Source organism: Geospiza fortis, unplaced genomic scaffold (assembly GCF_000277835.1).
Source record: "Geospiza fortis unplaced genomic scaffold, GeoFor_1.0 scaffold23, whole genome shotgun sequence".
Lineage (NCBI taxonomy): Eukaryota > Metazoa > Chordata > Aves > Passeriformes > Thraupidae > Geospiza > Geospiza fortis.
In genome coordinates this window covers 14,966,677-14,987,805 of record NW_005054303.1, presented here as the reverse complement: position 1 = coordinate 14,987,805, position 21,129 = coordinate 14,966,677, and the positions used below count along the sequence as shown (strand labels likewise).

General features: G+C 42.7%; 1 protein-coding gene across 1 annotated transcript in view; it reads right to left on the bottom strand.

Annotated features, from left to right (window-relative positions):
- SOS2 (SOS Ras/Rho guanine nucleotide exchange factor 2) overlaps positions 1-21,129 on the bottom strand; it is a 54,776-nt gene that overhangs the window by 28,970 nt on the left and 4,677 nt on the right. The window contains 5 exon segments of the mRNA XM_031066217.1: positions 213-356; positions 2,178-2,381; positions 3,062-3,226; positions 4,542-4,673; positions 7,761-7,961. Of these exon segments, the coding sequence (XP_030922077.1) occupies positions 213-356; positions 2,178-2,381; positions 3,062-3,226; positions 4,542-4,673; positions 7,761-7,961 (846 nt within the window).

The window sequence follows — 21,129 nt, the reverse complement described above, 5'->3', positions numbered from 1 at the left end:
ATCCTTTCTTCTATTCTTTTAGTATAGTTTTAATATAATATATATCATAGAATAATAAATCAGCCTTCTGAAACATGGAGTCAGATCCTCGTCTCTTCCCTCATCCTCACACCCCTGTGCACACTGTCACAAAACCACTACACCCAATGTGAGTGATTTAATAAAAACAAACATAAAAAACCCCCCTAAACCAACCAAATCAAACACCAAACCTCTGCCAGGTCCTCAAAGCAGCTGCCAGCCAGAGGGTGAGGGCTGCTTTCATCTGTCATTTCCACAGTGTCCTCAATCAGGCCCAAAAGCTTCACTGTCAGCTCGTGGATGTCTGAAATGTTGCTGAATATCACATCAATGTCCTGCAAACACAAAACAGGGCTGAGTCCTGCCTGGGATGATTTATTTGGAGCATGTAAATATTGGAGTGGGTTTTGTCTGAACCAGGAGGTAAATGGAGAGGTGTTGAGTCTTAATTTCTTTTTTGCCAAGGCTGGGATTAAATGTGCAAGATGGTATTTCTTGTTGGGACTCAGATGTTTATTAGTTCTTATCTCTGTCCCAGTCTCACAAACCCTGAGTTCTGCAGCACTTCACTCTTAACAAACTAAAAATGGAGCCCCATCTCTCTCTCTCCAAGGCCTTTTAGGGATAAACTGTCCCATTAAGAAATGACACCTCAATTATTTTCACTTTTAACCCAATAACCAACCACCCCTGCCTGCAATGGGGACTTTTTTATCCAATTACACAAAACCACCCCAAACCCATGGAGAAGAAGGTGAAGGAGCAGCCTCCACCCTAAAACTTCTATCTTTTTTTATATATATTTCTGTACTCTAAAACCCCAAGCTCCAAGTTTTCCACCCTGTGATGTCACACACTTCTATCCAAACCCCACACCCACAATCCCAGTTCTATCATTTCATTTTGGAAGCTCCTCCAGGGCCTCAGGTCAGCGCAGTGTTCTCCTGGGGGTCACAGCCTGGCAGCACAGAAAGTCTGAAATTCCCAGCAATTCCCAGGGTTCCAGCAGATAGGAACCATCAGAAAGCAGGAAAAGTGAAGCTCTGTGGTGTTCCCAGCCCTCCAGGCTTCCCTGAGCCCATCCAGCCTTGCCCAATTTCCAGAGCATCCTTCCCAGGAGCTGCTGGAAAAGCACTCCTGGCCCTCCCTGCTCCCTCTGCTCCTCTTGTCCCACCCAAGACAGGAGGAAGGAGCTGATTTACAGGGGGAATTTACAGCAGCTCCAAGCTCAGATCCTCCAAACCACAGGTGCAGCTAAAGCAGCTCCTGGGCTGGGATGGAGCAGGACTTGGCAGAATCCTTCCCAAATTCTAATTGTAGATTTTCAATTCCCCACACTCAATGAGGGAGTCCCTTCCCCAGTTCAGTGTCTTGGATTCCTCCTCTGAATTCCCTGCTCAGAAATTTCTCTGCCCCAACTTCCCACTGACCTCCAGGCAGTGCACAGAGCATGGGAACCCTCTTGTGGGAACATGAAATCCTGAAATTTCCCATTCCCAGAAAAATATTCCTCAGCTCCCAAGCATGGCTCCCTTCTGCTCCCATCATCTTCACTGGAATTCCACCCCACATCTGCACAATTCCATCAGCTCCTAAGGACTTCCACATCCATGGGATGGGAATGGCTCCTGCTGCCTCTTCTGAACCTGCTGGTACCACCTACAAATCCCAGCTCAGGTTCTGCTGGCCTGTGAAGGATCCACCAATCCCTCCTTACTCCTCCTGAGAACAGAATTTGCCACAAGGACAATTTCAATCAAATATTTCAATCATTTCTCCAACTCCTTCACAGTGAGAGAATCCACAGCCAAGGGCTGTTTTAATTGGAATTTCTCCACATAAGGGGTAGCCTGTAGATGTCAGTTCAAGCATTCACTGCACATGCAGGTAGATGACAATTTTTGTCTTAAGCAAAAGTGAAACTACTACCTAAATAACCAAATCCAGCTGCTGCTGGATCTGACAGGGAATTGTGTCCATTAAACTCCATTCCCATTAATGGCAGTTCCCCCACTGGATTTCACACACAGCCAACTCTCATTATTCACTGACAGCCAATAAATCAAATTTGATTTCACCTCCTACAGTTAATGCAAAATGGGTAAGTTCTGGCTGCTAATGGAGCAATTAGCATTGCTGATCAATGAAGGACTCACATGAGGTGTGAAGAGTCTCCTGTTGGACAGAAAAGCTTCCCGAAATACTTTGATGATCAGGTTGAGCTCCCTCAGGTATTGCCTCTCTTCTGCAATCTCATTTCTCACCAGGTCGTAGTAGTTGAGCTCCCCAGAAGAAGAGGGCTCATCCTCACACAGAGAAACCAACCCAATCTCATCCTGATCAAACATATCCATCAAAACCTGCCAAAGAAATCCAGGAATTACACCCAGCCAGGCCTTCACACGTGCCTCCAGCTCAGCTATTTCAATGTGTTCAGAGAAATCCTTGGAGTTTTTAATACAATCCTTGCTGTGTTCACTTTCACAAGGGAGTAATATTTCAACTTTGGCAGCAGGAGGCTGCAGCACTTGCCAAAGCCATTCTCCCCCTTGGAAGTGAGCACGACCTAGAAAACAAGTTACAATTCATGCAGAATCAACTTGGAAAACAAGGAATCTTGCATAAGCCTTGGACAAAACCTCCTGCTGAAGATAAAACCGAACAAAAATGTTTCTCATTTTAACGGGCATGAAAACTAAAGGTCTTTTCTGTGCTAGGAAGGAGAGCTGCCATGACAAAGTGACATCAGGAGGGTGTGACAGCAGAGAAATGAAGGACAACATCCATTTCTGGCCTTATACTGCTTGTAAAGGCTCCTGCTGTTCCAAAATTTATGCAGGCTCCACTTAAATTTCTGCTGTGACAGATCTGCCATGAACAAGGAGAGAAGCTTTGCCTTTGACTTAAAATTTTTGCTGTGACAGGTCTGGCATGAAGAAGGAGAGAAGCTCTCCCACTGATCCTCCTTTGAACACACCTTCCAGATCAACTAAAATGGAACAAATCACCTCTAAACACTGTTTTAATCCCAAGCCCTTACCTTATCAGCACACATTGATACTTTAATGTCCTGCTGGGAGATCTCAAAGTGTCGGATATTGAAAACATAATTTCCAGCCAGCTTTAAAATGTCAGCTGAGATGTATTCCAAGACAGCCACGATATAGAGAGAGACATGGTAATCCACCTTGTAGCCCAGGACCTCCTGCAAAGTGAAAACAAGAGAAAACAAATGGAATTTATTCCAGAAATTTGTCTAGAATGACAATGAACACATTGAATTTTCTACTGAAATGGATTTTGGCTGTGGTGATAATTTACAGTAATGGAACACCCAGGGCTGAGGACATCAAATGGAAATTGGAACATCTGCCTGCAAGGAGATGCTTGTAAATACTTGTGTTATTTTGCAGTATTTTAAGAGAGGAAAAGCTACAGAACTTGAAATAATCCCTCTTCTAAAAATGACAGTCCTAAAAATAGAATTAATTTAAGGAAGAGACTTGAGTGGAATTATTCCTGTATTTAAATTTCCATCTCTGTCTGTGCTTATTGCAGGACTCTGACCCTAATGTGGACTCTTGAGAACAGAGTAGGCTTCACTTTCAAGGAATTTTGGGTGGGAAGGGACCTTAAAGATCATCTCCTCCACCCCCTGCCATGCCAACTGAGCACTCTGCACTCCATAAAACAATGGAACTTTAATAATGGAGGTCTGAAGAGACAAAATGTAGGACATCATCCCTGGGAACGTGCTCCATGTCCTGCACAGCTTGCACCCTGCAGCCTTTCAGCTGCCAATGAATGCAGCTGACTTGGTGCATTTGAATAAGGCAGACTTGTTCTCATTATGTGTTGGTGCATCCTCTAAAAATCACATTCTGGGCCTGTTTTCACACTTCTAAACCAGATTTCACCAAGGAACACCAGTGGTGTTTAGGAAGATCTCATTTAATGCTGTGTCCTCTCTTCACATCCCTCCCCCTCTCATTAGTCCTCAGGAATTGAGATGTTGTGTAAGTGAACACAGCAAGGAGACCTGAAAAAGTGCTTTAATTTCTGCTTAAGTTTTCTCAACAGCTGGAAACACCTCTGCAGATCTCTTGATTTTTAAACCTGAGGCAGCAGTGACATTCAGCAGTGACTGAAAGGACACTGACACATCTTGGTTGACAGTACACAAGGAACAGGATCTGCTGTTCCCTCTTCTTCTATTTGGGCTTCTGCAGCATTTTGAAACAAATAAAGGCATCAAAGCAGCCCTGCTGAAGTAGGGAAGGTATTTGAGTTTTGTTTATGTTAAAAACTAACTAATCCTATTTCAAAGTAGAGTAATGGATTAACACATGGATGTAATGAAGGTGATGAATTTCAGGATTTACTTTTACTACACACTACAATAAATTCAGCTTTGTGGTGATTCTTTACTCCCTCTGCCAAGAAGAGAAACTTTTTAATTTCATACAAATTCAAGAAATACAAGAAAGGTCATGCTGGGGAGCAGGAAAGGTGAGAGGTACCTTCAGTAAGGGATGGATTTTGTCCACAGGCAGCAGGAGGGGGTTCCTCCTTTTCCGTTTCTCGATGGCCGACTGAGCGTCAGCGATGGCCCACTTGTCTATGGGGTGGGGAAACGTCTTCTGAACCCGCTCCTGCCAACACAGACAGCTCTGAGCCCAGCCACAGCCACCAGGGAGGTTTAAATAAATCAGCACAGCAAAATACTTCCCCTCCAGGACAGGCAATGATCCTCCTCCTCAGTGTTTGCAACATGTTCTCCTAATTGTTCTCTCCTTACCCAACTCAGCTTCTCTCTTTCAGCAATGCTGAACAAGCTCCCTCCCCTGAGCACCAAGAATCCTTCAAACCTCCTAAAATCTCTGATCTTTTCAAGAGCAGCAGGGAGGTTTCAGTCTCCACTTCAGTGGAAGATGTTCCTGCCATGGTAGGGAGTTGGATATGGATGGTTTTTAAGATCCCTTCTAACCCAGACTATTCTGTGAGCCAGGATCCCAAAATGCAAACACCATCAGGAAGTACTGAACAGTCTACAGCCTACAAAAAACCCCAAATTGATATTGTTCCCATTTGAGAAAAGAGTGTAACTTGCCCTACATCAGATCAAGTTTATGGCAGGAATGAAAAGCTGAAGGATGAGCTGGAAAAAAATGGTGTAATTTTTATGCCCCTTTGATTGAATGACTTTTGCACATATCCCAAGACCTAACAGAAAAGCAGATTTTCTTAGAGGCAGCTTTTAAACCTTTGCAGTGTCCATTTAATGCCCAGCTTTCTGACCAGCCCCCAGGGGACATTCCCACCTGGAGAGCAGCCCCCAAATGACCCTTCCTTGGGATCCTACCAGGACATCCTCCCAAAAATGGAGCTAAGCTGGCATTCAGCCATCCTCCAGCTTAAAATCATGGGAGTTCCAGACTGGTTTGGGTTGGAAGGGACTTAAATCCCATCCAGTGCCACTTTTCACTGTGCCAGGCTCTGGGAATTCCATCCCAGCCGGGAATTCCTTCCCAATATCCAACCCAACACGAGCCTGCTGTGCTCCAACACTGCTTCCCTCTGTTCCTTTAGGAACCATTTGAAGGGCTGCTTCTATTTATAAAACATTTTTAATTTGAGATTTTTAGACCTTGATCTGGCAAATACTTAAGGACAACATCTTGGACAAACAGTTCCATTAGCTGCAGGCTGTTATGTAAATATCTTAGGATAAACTTCAGAGATCACAGCTCTCATGTTTTCCCTTTACAGCTAAAAACAGCTGAGGAGCAGATCCAATCCCAAGAGTTCTTCAGGAACTATTAAATTTTGCTTTTAATTTAGTGATATAATAATCTTCATGCAACAGTATTAAAAAATCCCCATAAATTAATAATTCATGCTGAATAAAGGGCATCTAATAAAAATCTAAAACCCTTTGGGCAATGATTGGGCTAATACATACATACATACATACATACATACATACATATATATATTTAAAAATATAAAATATTTATTTTATATATATATATTATTAACATAAATATATACATTTCATACATATATACTAAAATATACAATTATATACATTTAAGTATATATAAAATTTTCTTTCATTCCCATGACACAAACATATAATTTATATTAATACAGACATATATTAATTGTAACACACATATAATTTATAGTCATATATATATATCTATATATCTATATATATATATATATATATGTAATTTTTAATTTCCACGTAGAGGATCCCATACAAAGACATTATTTTGGATGAGGCTGAAAATCCTGGACCTGCAGATTGATGTAAAATTAATGCTCTACAAAGCTCCATTGGGGCACAGCCACATGGAAGCATTTTCTCCCTCCAGACTCCATTAAACCCTCATTTTGGAATGCTGACCCAAAAGCTGACAGCTGCAATAATACAAGAGCCTCAGTGAGCCCAATAAAGTCCCAGGAACATCCAACTCTACTCCCTCAGGTGCACAACCCAGGCCTGACAACAGTAACCTTTCACTGAAATATTTAAATTTTTTTTGTGCATATTGATGTCAAAAACGTAGGAAAAATTCTTAAATTTATTGTGGATTCAACAGCAGGAAATCCTTGGAAGCATTTTGCATTTACAGGAGGAATTTACAGCAGCTCCAAGCTCAGATCCTCCAAACCACAGGTGCAGCTAAAGCAGCTCCTGGGCTGGGATGGAGCAGGACTTGGCAGAATCCTTCCCAAATTCTAATTGCAGATTTTCAATTCCCCACACTCAAAGAGGAAAAATTCCCACAATTTCCATCCTGGAGCACTGGGTAAAAAAATGAGTTTCCAGTTAAATTTGCTTTAAAAATCTAAATAGAATCAGAGAATCCCTGAATAGTTTGGATTGGAAGGGACATTAAAGCTCATCCAGTTCCAACCCCTGCCATGGGACACCCTCCACTATCCCAGGCTGCTCCAAACCCATCCAGCGTGGCCTTGGGCACTGCCAGGGATCCAGGGACAGCCACAAAGTCGTGTCAGGAAGCTCTGGGTGTCACTGGCACATTTTCTGAAAAATCCCTTTGCCAGGATTTCTCTCCTGGGAAGCTGAGAAGCCTCAGAGAAAAAGGAAAACAATAATTATCTGATTGCTTCTCCTGTGTTTTGCTGCTTTGGAATGTGGTTTGGTGATTGTTTATCAACCGGTCATTATTTGATTGGTTTCATGTGAATTATTTTTACTTAATGACCAATCACAGCCCAGCTGTGTTGGGAGTCTGGAAGAGAGAGTCAGAGTTTTCATTATCATTCTTGTTAAGCCTTCTGTCTGTATCCTTTCTCTATTCTTTAAATGATAATTAGAATAGAATAGAATAGAATAGAATAGAATAGAATAGAATAGAATAGAATAGAATAGAATAGAATAGAATAGAATAGAATAGAATAGAATAGAATAGAATAGAATAGAATAGAATAGAATAGAATAGAATAGAATAGAATAGAATAGAATAGAATAGAATAGAATAGAATAGAATAGAATAGAATAGAATAGAATAGAATAGAATAGAATAGAGTAGAATAGAATAGAATAGATCAGCCTTCTAAGAACACAGAGTCAGATTCATCATTTCCTCCATCCTGGGCACCCTGCAAATTCAACCCTCTGGGCTTGCAGCCTGCATTGCCCAAAATATCCCCAATAATTTCAGCAATTCCAGAGGCCAAGGCTGGTTTCTGAGCCCCAGTCCTACCTCCACGTCCTGCACAGTGCGTGGCTGGGCGATGCACAGCTTGTTCAGCAGCTGCAGGATCAGCTCCTCAATGTAGTACAGGGAATCCTCCTTTGCTGACAGGTTGGGGTGAACCTGCTGCTGCACCTGGCCAAAGCAATTCAGAGAATTAGTGTCACCATCACATTGTCTGAAAAATCCTCCTTGCACAGGATTCTTCTCCTGGGAAGCTGAGAAGCCTCAGAGAAAAAAGAAAACAATAATTATCTCATTTGCTTCTCCTGTGTTTTGCTGCTGTGGAATGTGCTTTGGACATTGTTTATCCAACTGGTCATTGTTTCATTGGTTTCATGTGAGTTGTTTTAACTTAATGACCAAGCACAGTCAGGCTGTGTTGGGACTCTGGAAGGAGTCACCAGTTTTCATTATCATTCTTTGTAGCCTTCTGTCTGTATCCTTTTTCTATTCTTTAGTATAGTCTTAGTATAGTATAGTATAATGTAATAATAATATATAATGTAATGATAATATTAAATATATTAAATTAAATCTATATTTAAATTATATACATTAAATTAAATATATATTAAATTTATTAAATATCATGTAATAATAAATACAATGTAATAATAATATAATATAGTAAAATGTAATATAATATAATGTAATATAGTATAATGGAATACAGTATAATGTAATATCATACATCATATATCATATCTCTTATCAGCCTTCTAAGAACATGGAGCCAGATCCATAATTTCCTCCTTTGTCCTGGGGACCCTGCAAATATCACAAATGAGGATTTTTTTCATGGAAAGCTGGGCCTATAAAGGAATCCCACCAAAAGCAGGATAGCTGTGGATTACAGTGCTGCAAATTCACACACTTTTTATGTTTCTCACAAGTTTTCCTCTGGAGTTAAGGTGGTAATTCCCATTCCTGCCAAGCTGGCACCTCTGTGGAATTCCAGACTCTGTGTTTTGCCATGATGGTGGGGAGGAGTGTCAAGGCAAGGCAGATTTCTGCCAGCACTGGAGTGAAACCATCCCTGTGGGTACCTGGGAGTTACTCATGCCTGGATGAGTAACTGCACTGACGTTACCAACCCTAGAAATGTGATGAATAAATGAATGATGGAGTCACTGCCTGCAGCAGCAGCTCACCCTGCCTGGGGCACTGAACAGAGAGCAGCCCAGACCCACCAGGGAAGAGCAAGGAAAAGCTGCTTCCCTCCTCTCTCCAAGGCAAGGCAGGATAATTCCTCTTATCTCACTTCATGGAGATTAATCCCAGCTTTGCTTTCCCAGGCTAAACTAGACCAGAACACCCAAAGCAGGCAAACTCAGCACGTGCCCTTACAGGAAGGGCCACAATTAACTCATCCTGGGTCAGCAGGGCTCTTTTGCTACTAAAAATCCCCCCAGTCAAACCATCCCACCTTAAAAAGAACAAAAAAAAGCACTCAGGGGTTGGTGTCCACACTCAGCTTTCCCTGGCAGCCTCTCAGTCAGGAAAGTGCTCACTAGATCTCAAACTACGGCCAAAAGATTTGTGAGGAAGACAATCCAGGGAAATTCCCTCCTCTCCCCATACAAATCCCATGTAAATCACCTCCAAAAACTCATGTGACACACTCACATTGGTATTCACAGGATAAATGGGGTGGCAAGACAGAAACATCTTTGAGTTGAATTCTGATGCTCTGAAATAAAAGTACAGCCCCTTCCAAAGCCCAGGGAGCAGGTCCCAAAAACTGAGGGGCTCTGAGGGCTTCCTCCAAATTAAGGAGAATCCCAGAATGGTCTGGGTTTGAAAGGACCTTCAAGAGCATCCTGTTCGTCTCCTGCCATGGCAGGGACACCTCCCACTGGCTCAGGTGCTCCAAGCCCCAATGTCCAGCCTGGCCTTGGGCACTGCCAGGGATCCAGGGGCAGCCCCAGCTGCTCTGGGAATTCTATTCCAGGGTCTCCCCACCCTCCCAGCCAAGAATTCCCAATTTCCCATCTAACCCTGCCCTCTGTGAGCTAGAATCCAGCTGCCCAGTCTTGTTACAAAGTTATTTTATAGCCCTGTAGATGTAATTTTGCTTTCTGTGCCTCTAACACGAATCTCTGCTTTACACAACTGATTCCCAGCTGACACAAGATCCTAAAAGAAAGAAAAAATCCTCAAGAAAACCAAACCCACTCCTTGAAAGCTCCTCCTTAAGGCAGGTTTCCAACAACAGCCAGGGCATTTTGTGTTCTTCCTGAACGTGAGAGTTTAATTCACAAAACAATGGCAAACCAGGAAGCGCTGGGTTCAGGTCCTGCCACGTGTCCCAGGGAGCAGCACTGCAGCAAGAGCAGGACCCAGCAAGGAGATCCAGTGAAATTCTGTGTCCCTGCAGTGAACCCTCAATGGTGCTCCAGAGAACTGACAAGAACAGGAGCAGTCAGGAGAGGAGGAAGATCAGGAGAAGATGGGAACTCCCATTCCCTGATCAGACCTCAGCTGTTCTCCCTCCAGTCACTTATTTCAGACTTCACTGCACAGAAAATGATTTTATTTGTACCTGACTTCAGTTCCCAGCTGTGACCAGCTCATGCCACAAACTTTCACAAACAGCACATCCCCTAAACTTCCTTGGGAGCACATGGATGTGCAGCAAGGCTGAGGAGCAGCAGAGGAGCACAGAGCCCTCCTTCCACAGTGCCAGGGAATCTCAGCTTCACTTTAGGAACAAAATTATGGAATCCTGGATTAGGAGGCACCTTAAACCCATCCCATTCCACCCCTGCCATGGCAGGGACACCTCCCACTGCCCCAGGCTGCTCCAAGCCCCAGTGTCCAACCTGGCCTTGGGCACTGCCAGGGATCCAGGGGCAGCCCCAGCAAATCTGGGAATTCCCAATTCCCAATCTCCCATCCATCCCTGCCCTCTGGCACTGGGAGCCATTCCCTGGCTCCTGTCCCTCCATCCCTTGTCCCCAGTCCCTCTCCAGCTCTCCTGGAGCCCCTTCAGGCCCTGCCAGGGGCTCTGAGCTCTCTCTGGAGCCTTCTCCTCCACGATGAACATTCCCAGCTCTCCCAGCCTTCCCTCATTGCTGTTCCATCCCCCAAATCACCTCCGTGGCCCTCTCTAAGTCCTGGACTCAATTTTCCTTCAAAAGGAGCAAAACCAAGAACAAAGCCCAACATCTCCTGGTTGAGACAACTCTCCCCAGGGGATTTGGAAGCTCAGCTGCCTCTTGAAATGAGTCTGCAGCATCCTGAAAGCTCCCAGAGGTGCTTCTGCACTCCCTGGCTTTCAGAGAAGTCATTCTGACATAAATGCTGAGAAGAAAAAACCAATTCCATTTCAAGACAGTGTTTTTCAGAGCAAAACAAAAACGCTATGTAATAAAAGCTGTGCACCAGCTGATCCAATGAGATGCCACTGGATCAAGGGGAGAACATTTATTCTTCAGAGAACTCCCCAAATCCTGACTGAGAACATTTATTCTTTAGAGAACTCCCCAAATCCTGACTGAGAACATTTATTCTTCAGAGAACTCCCCAAATCCTGACTGAGAACATTTATTCTTCAGAGAACTCCCCAAATCCTGACTGAGGGGACTGGAAAAGCAAGGAGAGACTGATCAACACTCGGGGTATGGAAAAAAGCAGGAGGAGTTCCTGGGGATGGTACTCACAGAAGGGACATCCACTGATCTCTGCTCCACACTGAAATATCTGAGCACAATTATATAAACTGGCATGGAATAAACACACCAGAGCTGCCCAGGCTGAATTCTGTCTGGGAATTGTTTCTTTTAAGGGTCAAAATACCCTTTACAACCCACAAGGTGTTGCACTGATGAGCCAGAGCTCTGCTGCAAGGTCTGAGCAGAAGGGAGCACAGAAATCAGATTTTTTACCTGTTTTATCTATGAAATAGCAGTGTCTGGAGTCATTAAAGAGAGATTAGGATTAGCAGAACTAACTAATTTTTAGTGTCATTTACACAGGTTTAGTCCAAGTTGTTCCAATGAAAAGAAATTAAATAACAGGTGCAAGGGTGACATTTAAAATTGGCCTTAAGCCCTTTCTGGGGACATAATTTTATTTTACACTGAAATTCCTAAACTGCTCCTTCTCTTGCCTTTCAACTTTTCCCTATTCTCCCACCCTTCCACTGAGCATTTGATGAAAATCCTCAAAAGCTTCTCCTCAAAATTCCTTCTCAGTGAGATATTATTAATCCTCAGAGCAAGGAGTCTGTTGAGAAAAGATGAGGATGAAAACTTTTCATGGAGATAAATGGTATTAAAACTAGAAACAACCTGATCTTATTTCCTTTTTTTTTAAACCAATATAATGGCAGGGTTAATTTTGAGTTCAGGATTGAATTCAGGATTTGAATTCAGGATTTTGAATTCACAGGAATTCTGGGTCTCAGACTTTGGGAAATGCAGAAGTCCAGAGTAGAAAAAAAATTATCAAAGGGTTTCATTTGAAATGACAAAAAAGTGAGGTAAAAATTAGAGAAAAATAGAGATCTGCAAGGAAATTCTTTTTAGCCTTTTCTGAGACAAACCAACAGCTTGGCTACAACACCTGAATATATTTTTACTTAATAAATTATTTTGATAGTGAAAACACATCCAGAAAGCTCCAGCTGTTCCACAGAGAGCACTTGAGCAAAACAAGAGATTTTTCATTTAAAAAACCTCCAAGAACAGAAAATTCCCAAATCCATGATGTGCACATTGAGTCTGCAGGCAGCAAATTCCACCACAAAAACTTGGATTCACCTTCCTGAAATATTTGGTAAAAATATCCCAGTCTTCTACTCATATTCAAAACTACATTTTCAGAAAATTGAATTCCAGTATTACCTGAGATTTCAGAACAAGAAGTTTCTCATTTAATTTTTTTTAATTTTTTAATTATTATTTTTTTAATCGGTGTTTTAATTCCTTATCTTTTCTCTCCTAAAGATAACTCTGACCACAAGAAACACAAAACATCTGCTCCAAAGGCATTTTTAATCCCTCATCTGGATGATGCTCCAGAGGACAAAGGGAATCAAATGGAGCAACTTAAAGGTTCCATTATTCATTGAAAGGGGACAGCACTGATATTCCCAATTTTCAAGCATTATTCTTTAGAAAGAACCACAAATATTTAAATACTTGAAGAGAAATCCCCAATAAAAATGCACTGTCAACCTTTTTAAAATAACCACACTGATTTCTTATTTTATTTCCAGCACAGCAATTTCTGGCTGGCCTGTCTTTCTTAAATCAGACTAGAACATGCTGAGAGAGGAACAGCATGAAGCAGCCTCTTCAGGAAAAGAGAATTTTTATCTACGTACAGCATTTGGCTTTTTTACTGAAGCATGGTTAGCAAAATAAAATTATCCCTCAACTGACTGTACAGGGGTATTAAAAATCATCTTACTCCACCACTTTGGTGCAAATGTGATTTTTTTTTCCATCTTTAGCTATTTAAATAATCTTCTCCTACAGTATATTGAAGTTGAGGGGAGGGTGAACAGGAATGATGAGTGGTACAGAAAGGAGCTGACTCTGAAACAGCATCAAAGGCTGTCCTAAAATCTCCTGCGAAAGCTGCTTGGTGCCCACAGAAAAAAACATTAATAATGACACAAATACACAAAAATTCTTCTTTCTCCAATTAATTATTGTTTTCTTTTATATAGAGTCAAGGAGAAGCTGAAAGTGGGTTTGTTCACACATCCACAAACTATATATATATATGCATTTTAATCTTCAAACCTGATGGAAAATGAAATGTTTGGATTTGATCCAACCATAAAATGCTTTGTTGAAATTGAGATAAAGCCTGAGGGAGCCCAGCACAGCCTCTGGCTGTGACAGGGGAGGGAAACACCACGAGGTGGCTGTGCCCTCATCTGAATTTACACTTGGGGGATTTCTGAAGGAGTTTGGAATGAGTTAGAGATGGGACCTCTGAGATTTTAGATGATGTGATTTATTTCCTTATCTTGTACAGGAAGGGTGAGTTGGGCTCACATCTTCACTGATGGCTCAGAAGGTCACAAGGCCCTCAGGTACAAGACCTTTAAAGGAGTTATTGACCAATAAACCACTGCCAACAAGGATATTTATGTTTTTCACCCAATCCTTAAATATTTTGCCTTATGGACCCATGTTACAGTGTGAGCTTTCTTAGCCACTCATGTCATGGCACACAAACCCACAGTGCTGCATTCTGAACTCCTTGTTCACCTCTGGAACTACTTTTATTTCTCTATCTTGAACTCTAAACTTGAAACTTTCTTCCACTGAACTTAATGTGTCTCTACTTTAAATTACAAATCCACATTCTCCCTTCTGGCACCTCAGTTTGGGAGCCTTTCCCAAGGTCTCAGATCAAATCCTGGGTTTAATTCTGCTCTTTGGCTCACAGGCCCAAAGCTCTGAGAGTTCCCTGCATTTCAGATTCCAGCAAACCCTGACACTCCCAGATCTCCCAGAACTCTTCACAGGGAGCTGAGAGCTGCTCTGGGCTCTGAATTCAGCACTCAGGGGCTCCCTCTGCCCACTTTTTACACCCCACCCTTCCCAAGGAGCACAGTTCAGTGAGGCACATTGAATTAGTCCAACCTGCACTTTGAATCCCAGCATGGTTTGGGGTGGAAAGGAGCTCAAATCCCATCTCATCCCAGCCCTGTGCCATGGCAGGGACACCTGGCACCATCCCAGGCTGCCCCAAACCCCATCCCTTGGACACTGCAGGGATCCAGGGACAGCCACAGCTGCTCTGGGCACCTGTGCCAGGGAACAATTCCTATATCTGGAGACAGTGAAGGCCCTCAGAGTCATTTCCCCATGAACCAAGTGGTCACTGAGGTGACATTGAAAGTCAGGAGAGCAGGGCCACGTGTCACAGACACATTTTATGAAAAATCCTTTCCTTAGGATCTTTCCTCCTGAGAAGCTGAGAGGCCTCAGGAACAAAATGTAAACAATGGTTATCTGCTGCTGTGGAATGCAACAGGTGCATCTGTGATTGGTCTCATGTGGTTGTTTCTAATTAATGGCCAATCACAGCCCAGCTGTCTCAGCCTCTGTCCGAGACACAAGCCTTTGTTATCATTCTTTGCTATTCTATTCTTAGCTAGCCTTCTGATGAAATCCTTTCTTCTATTCTTTTAGTATAGTTTTAATATTATATCATAAAATAATAAATCAGCCTTCTGAAACATAGAGTCAGCTCCTCATCTCTTCCCTCGTCCTGGGACCCCTGTGAACAGCAGCACAGCCATGGGGGCAGGAAAAGCAGGTTTTGCACATGAGTAACCTCAGGAAGCACTGATGGGAAAGGCTGGCACAGAGGCAATCAGTGAGGTCATTAGAAAAGCAAATCCCAGACTGCACAGCTCCTCTGGAACTGATTAGATAAGGGCTGCACTGTGCAAAGAGAGCTGAAACCCAGGGAGAGCGGGAGGAGGCGGGCAGGAGACACTGCAGGAGGCGAGAGGATGAGAAGATGGGAACAGCACCCACCTTTGGGGTTGGGATTGGGAATGGAGCCCAAAGGCACCACAGGGAGGTGAATCCCAGCAGCCAACAGCTCTGGTGGTTTGTAACTCCTGTGCCTGCTCCCCAAGCCAAGGCAAACACAAATTCCCACTTGAACAACACAGGTGGGAAGTGTTCCTTCTGCTGGAGCTGCCAAATGAAATCCCCGTGTTCCTGCTGAACACCTGGGATCTAAAATCCACCTTCAGCTCACAACTCTCCTGTTACTGTTTGGCAACCACAGATTCCTGTGTCAGCAACTTTGTTACAATGCAAAAAAGCATGAAAAGAATAAGATTTAAATAAAAGGAGCAGCCCCCTTTGGTTCCAGGCTGATGCATCCATAGAATCCCACACTGGTTTGGGTTGGAAGGGATCTTTAAACCCTCACATTCCAAATCCCTGCCATGGGCAGGGACACCTTCCACTAGCCCAGGTCACTCAAATCCATGTTTGGAGCAACTGTAGGTCTGCAAAGGTCCAGGCTTCTGAGTTCAAATAAATGTATTTATGAGAAGCTAAATGACCTGAGAGATTTCAAACCTAAATGTAACTATTTCTTTTAACAAGTAACTTTCCTGTTGGAATTATAATGCATTACACAATAATAGATGCTAATGAAATTAAAATGCCTTAAATAATAATCCATTATAATGAGGTTAAAATACATTAAATAATTCTAACCCAAGGGGAGCCTGGTCCTGCCATGGAAAACATGCATGGAATAAAGCTGGACACCCCTGCACCTCCTGACCTCAACCCCAACCTCACACATCACCACAGAGAAACTCCCACATGTTTAAAAATACAGAAGCACTGAACTAATGTAAACTCAAAAAAAGTCCTCAAAATGGTCCTTTATATCTGTCTGTGCAACATTTGCTAAGAATAAACCCTTTAGTCATGCTCTAGAAATCTGATGAGTGGTCCAGAGCAATGGTGGAATTGTTTTAGAAAATGCAAATAGTGCCCAGAGCCAGGATTATCCCAACATGTGGTGCCTGCAGAGCTGTGGGGTTTAACTGTGTGTGGAGCACAGAGAAAACCCAAAAGGAGAATCCCTGGGAGATGCTCCTGAACTTAGTTTAGAAAAAAACAAAGAGCAAAGCAGCTGAACACACAGCTCTTGTTGACAGAAATACATTTGGAATTTGCCAGTGGACACAAATCCTAATTATGGAATCCTGGAATGGTTTGGGTTGGATTTAAACCCACCCAGTGCTACCCCTGCCATGGCAGGGACAATTCCACTGTCCCAGGGTGCCCCAGTGTCCAGCCTGGCCTTGGGCACTGCCAGGGATCCAGGGGCAGCCACAGCTGCTCTGGCAATTCCAGCCCAGCCAGGAATTCCCAATTCCCAATCTCCCATCCATCCCTGTCCTCTGGCACTGGGAGCCATTCCCTGGCTCCTGTCCCTCCATGCCTTGTAAAATGTAAGCTCAGAAGACACAAAAATATTTTAAGGTGAATAAATCCATATCTATAATTCCTCACCCTTCTCACTATTTTCAAAATTACACTCTAATTCTATGGGGTTTATTTTAAAAATCTGTTCCAGGAAGATCTTTTTGCAGCTCTGCCTCACGTTTGGGCAGATGCTGGTTGGTGTTTAGGGGCTGCTTTAGGTCAGATTCCAGAGTGATCAGGAAAAGAAAATAAAAGGAATAGAAATTTATTCCAGGTACCAATGGAAGGTATTTGGTACAAGTGAATTTTTCAACTACAATTCCCAAAAACCTTTTATGCAACTCACATCCAGGATATTCAAACTGGGACCTCCAGTGGGCTGGAGGGAGTGACACACTCAGCTGCTGCCTCTGAAATTCCCACAGGAGTGGAATCCCATTCAATAATTCACACAGGACTGGGATCCCAATATCAACCTGTAAAATAATTCCCACAGGACTGGGATCCCAGTGTCAAACTGCAAAATAATTCACACAGGACTGAAATTCCAGTATCAATCTGCAGAATAATTCATACAGGATTGGAATCCAATTCAATAATTCATACAGGACTGAAATCCTAGTATCAACCTGCGAAATAATTCATACAGGACTGGAATCTCAATCAATAATTCCCACAGGACTGGAATCTCAGTATCAATCTGCAAAATAATTCATACAGGACTGGGATCCCAGTATCAACCTGTAAAATAATTCATCCTGGACTGAAATCCCAATATCATCCTGTAAAATAATTCCCACAGGACTGGAGTCCCAGTCTCAAACTGCAAAATAATTCATACAGGACTGAAATTCCAGTATCAATCATCAAAATAATTAATACAAGATTGGAATCCCATTCAATAATTCACACAGGACTGAAATCCCAGTATCAACCTGCAAAATAATTCCCACAGGACTGGGATCCCATTCAATAATTCACACAGGACTGAAATCCCAGTATCAACCTGTAAAATAATTAATACAGGACTAAAATCCCATTTAATAATTCCCACAGGACTGGAATCCCAGTACGAACCTGTAAAGTAATTAATACAGGACTGAAATCCCATTTAATAATTCCCACAGGATTGGAATCCCAGTCTCAAACTGTAAAATAACTCATAGAGGACTGGGATCCCAATATGAACCTGCAAAATAATTCACACAGGACTGAAATCCCAGTATTAGCCTGTAAAATAACTCATACAGGACTGGAATCCTATTTAATAATTCATACAGGACTGAAATTCCAGTCTCAAACTGTAAAATAACTCACACAGGACCGGGATCCCAGTATCAATCTGCAAAATAATTCCCATAAGACTGGAATCCCATTTAATAATTCATACAGGACTGGAATCCCAGTCTCCACCTGTAAAATAACTCAGCTCTGGGAGTTCCATCTGGAATTCAGCAAGAACAAGCTGTGGCACTGGATCTAAAGGAAAGGTGGTCCCAAACCCAAAATGCAGCTTTAGAAAAGGGTTTCACCATTTGACATCTCCCCCAACAAAGGCCAAACAAAGCAAAAGCAACCCAAACACCAACAAACAAACAAACCAACCAAAACCAAAACCCAAAGCCAGCTGCCAGGTTAAAACCTTTCTCAGGATCTGTCAGAGGTGATTTACCTGCTCCAAAGGGCAGCTCAAGTCACCAAACCTCACTGATCACATCAAAATAATGTTTTCTTCTGATTCATTAACGTTGAAAGGATTTTATATCAAATTACCCTCACTCCCTGCTTCATTTCCAGCACAGCAGCAGAAGAAAATAAAGAAATAAAGTGGTTTAGAGCAAGGATGTGCTTGTCCATCTCCCAGCTGGAAGAGAGGCAAATACATGAAACTGCTTCTAATTTTCCAACCTACAAGATTCCCAGGTGCCAGTGCTAAGGAATGTGGGCATAAAAATACAAAAAATCTGGTTTAAAGATGTTTTACCATTTAGCTCTGGGTTTTTCCTAAAAAGACTCCCACTCTAAGGTAAAATTTGGCACTCTCTACTCATCTTAAAGAGTATAAATGCATATAAAATACTGCTCAAAAAACAGATTCTCATCCTTTTTTCATATATTAAAGAAAGAACTGATGTGTTTTACCATTTTTAAGTGTCCACTGCATAGAATTAAAGCAAAGCAAGAGTTTAAAAGTGGTTTGATAAAAAGAAGTTACCTTAAACTTGCTGAGTGCATAATAAAGACGACTGGAGCTCTTCAAAGCGTGTTCTGGACTTAAAATCCAAGCAATAAAGAAATATTCTTTATTGTTAGTGAACTGCATGGGCTCCTTACCCAGCTCCACATCTTTGTGCATTTTAGAATTAAATCTTTTTTCCACTTTAACATGCACAAAGAAAACCAGAATTTATCTTCTTTTTCTGCTTTCTGTTTCTTTTCTTCAAGAAGTGCTCATTTAAAGGAAAAGCTTTCAGGAATGGGTAATAACGCCCAGGATATTAAAAACACAGCTTAAGAGTTAAAAAAACCCCTTATTCCAGGTGTTTAACTAAAAAAATACTAAAGTTTATTTAAAGTTTTCATCACAAAGCAACCTGCTTGGAAAAATCCCATCTCAGCTGGCCAACAAGTGGATTTTTAATTATCTGCCAACAGTAGTGATGATGTTTAATGAATAGGGAAATTAACAGAAAATTTGATGATTTCACACTCTGGATTCAGTGCCAGTTCTTCTGCTCCCCTAGAAATGATGAAATAGTTATTTTGGATAATTTCCTGCCCATTTTAAGATCTCCAGCGCTTGTTTTTATTAAAGAGTATCTTTTAGATGTGTTAGCACTGAGAGTGCTTCCCCAGCAGGCTGACGATACAATTTTGGGTTGACTCACTGATACTGTGTGTTCACACCAGAAATTCACATTACAGCCAGATTGCCTCATGCTCCAGGGTGGGTCCTGCACACAAGGAACTTTCCCAGGGAGGAAAAACCTGGCTATAAGCAAATACACATTTTTACTGGCATCACAAACCTGTTTCCTCTGCTTTTTTCACCAAAACCAAATGCACAAATAGAACTGGTAAAGCAGCACGAACCCAACAACTTTTGCAGTAATTGTGTTTGAGGATGATGAAATCACCTCTAAATTTTAAGGGAATCTTTTTGCAGCTCTAGCTCACGTTTGGGCAGATGCTGGTTGGGGTTAAGGGGCTGCTTCAGGTCAGGCTCCAGAGAGATCAGGAAAAGAACAGCCTGGCATTCTCTAAGACACTGGAAAGCAGCTTCCATCAGGAGATTTTAGGGCAAAGAGCAGAAAATCCAGATTCTTCAGACAGGCAATTAGTGGTTTCTATGCCAGCCACAAGACCACTTAGACAGACACCAAAAACAAATGCAAATCTTTTATTCTATTAAAAAAATAACACAGAATCATTATCCAACAGCATCACTACATCTATTCTTGGGGAAAAAAGAGACAAACAACTCACCATTGCCTAAAGTATTTGTATGGCAGCACCAGAGATGCAGAACAGCAGATAATGATGGTCAGAATTATGGAATAACCCTCAACTTTTATAAATTCCAGCAGGGCACTGCTCCCTGCAGCCTCAATTTATCACTTTTTTACACTGCTGGGGGTGAAAAGGGGGTGGGCTGGAGCTTCCCTGCTGTGCAAACACATCCTAAAAACCCCAAATTCACCTCCTGTGTGGTTCCCCACTCTCAGCTGTGCAGTGGCAGATGTGCCACAGGGTGGCTTCTCCCTGCAGCACAGGTGGCCGCTGTCCCAGGTGTCACCTGAGGGTCGGGAACAGCGCGGGGAAGGAACCCGGCTCGGGAAAGAGCCTGGAACGTGTCAGGAGAAACACCTGGGGAGGGGATGGAGGAGGGGAGGGAGGAGGGGATGAAGGGATAAAGGAAGGGAAAAATAAAGGGGCGAAGGAAGGGGTGAAGCAAGGAGTGAAGGAAGGGATGAAGGATGGGACGAAGGAAGGGATAAAAGAGGGGATGAAGAAGGGATGAAGGAAGGGGATGAAGGGATAAAGGAAGGGGAGAAGAAAGGGGTGAAGGAAGGGATGAAGAAGAGATGAAGGAAAAGAACAGGAGATGAAGGGATGAAGGAAGGGGTAAAGGAAGGGATAAAGGAAGGGGGATGAAGGAAAGCATGAAAGAAGGGATGAAGGAGGGGATGAAGGAAGATAAAAGAGGGGATGAAGGAAGGGATGAAGGATGCCATTCCCCTGCACATCAGCAATGCTATCAGGGTGCCCAGAGCAGCTGTGGCTGCCCCTGGATCCCTGGCAGTGCCCAAGGCCAGGCTGGACAGGGACAGTGCAAGGTGTCCCTGCCCATTTCAGGCAGTTGGAACAAGATGAGATTTAAGATCCCCTCCAAGCCAAACCAAACCGGGACACCAACCCCTGGAAGCGAGAGCCCCAGTTAAGCG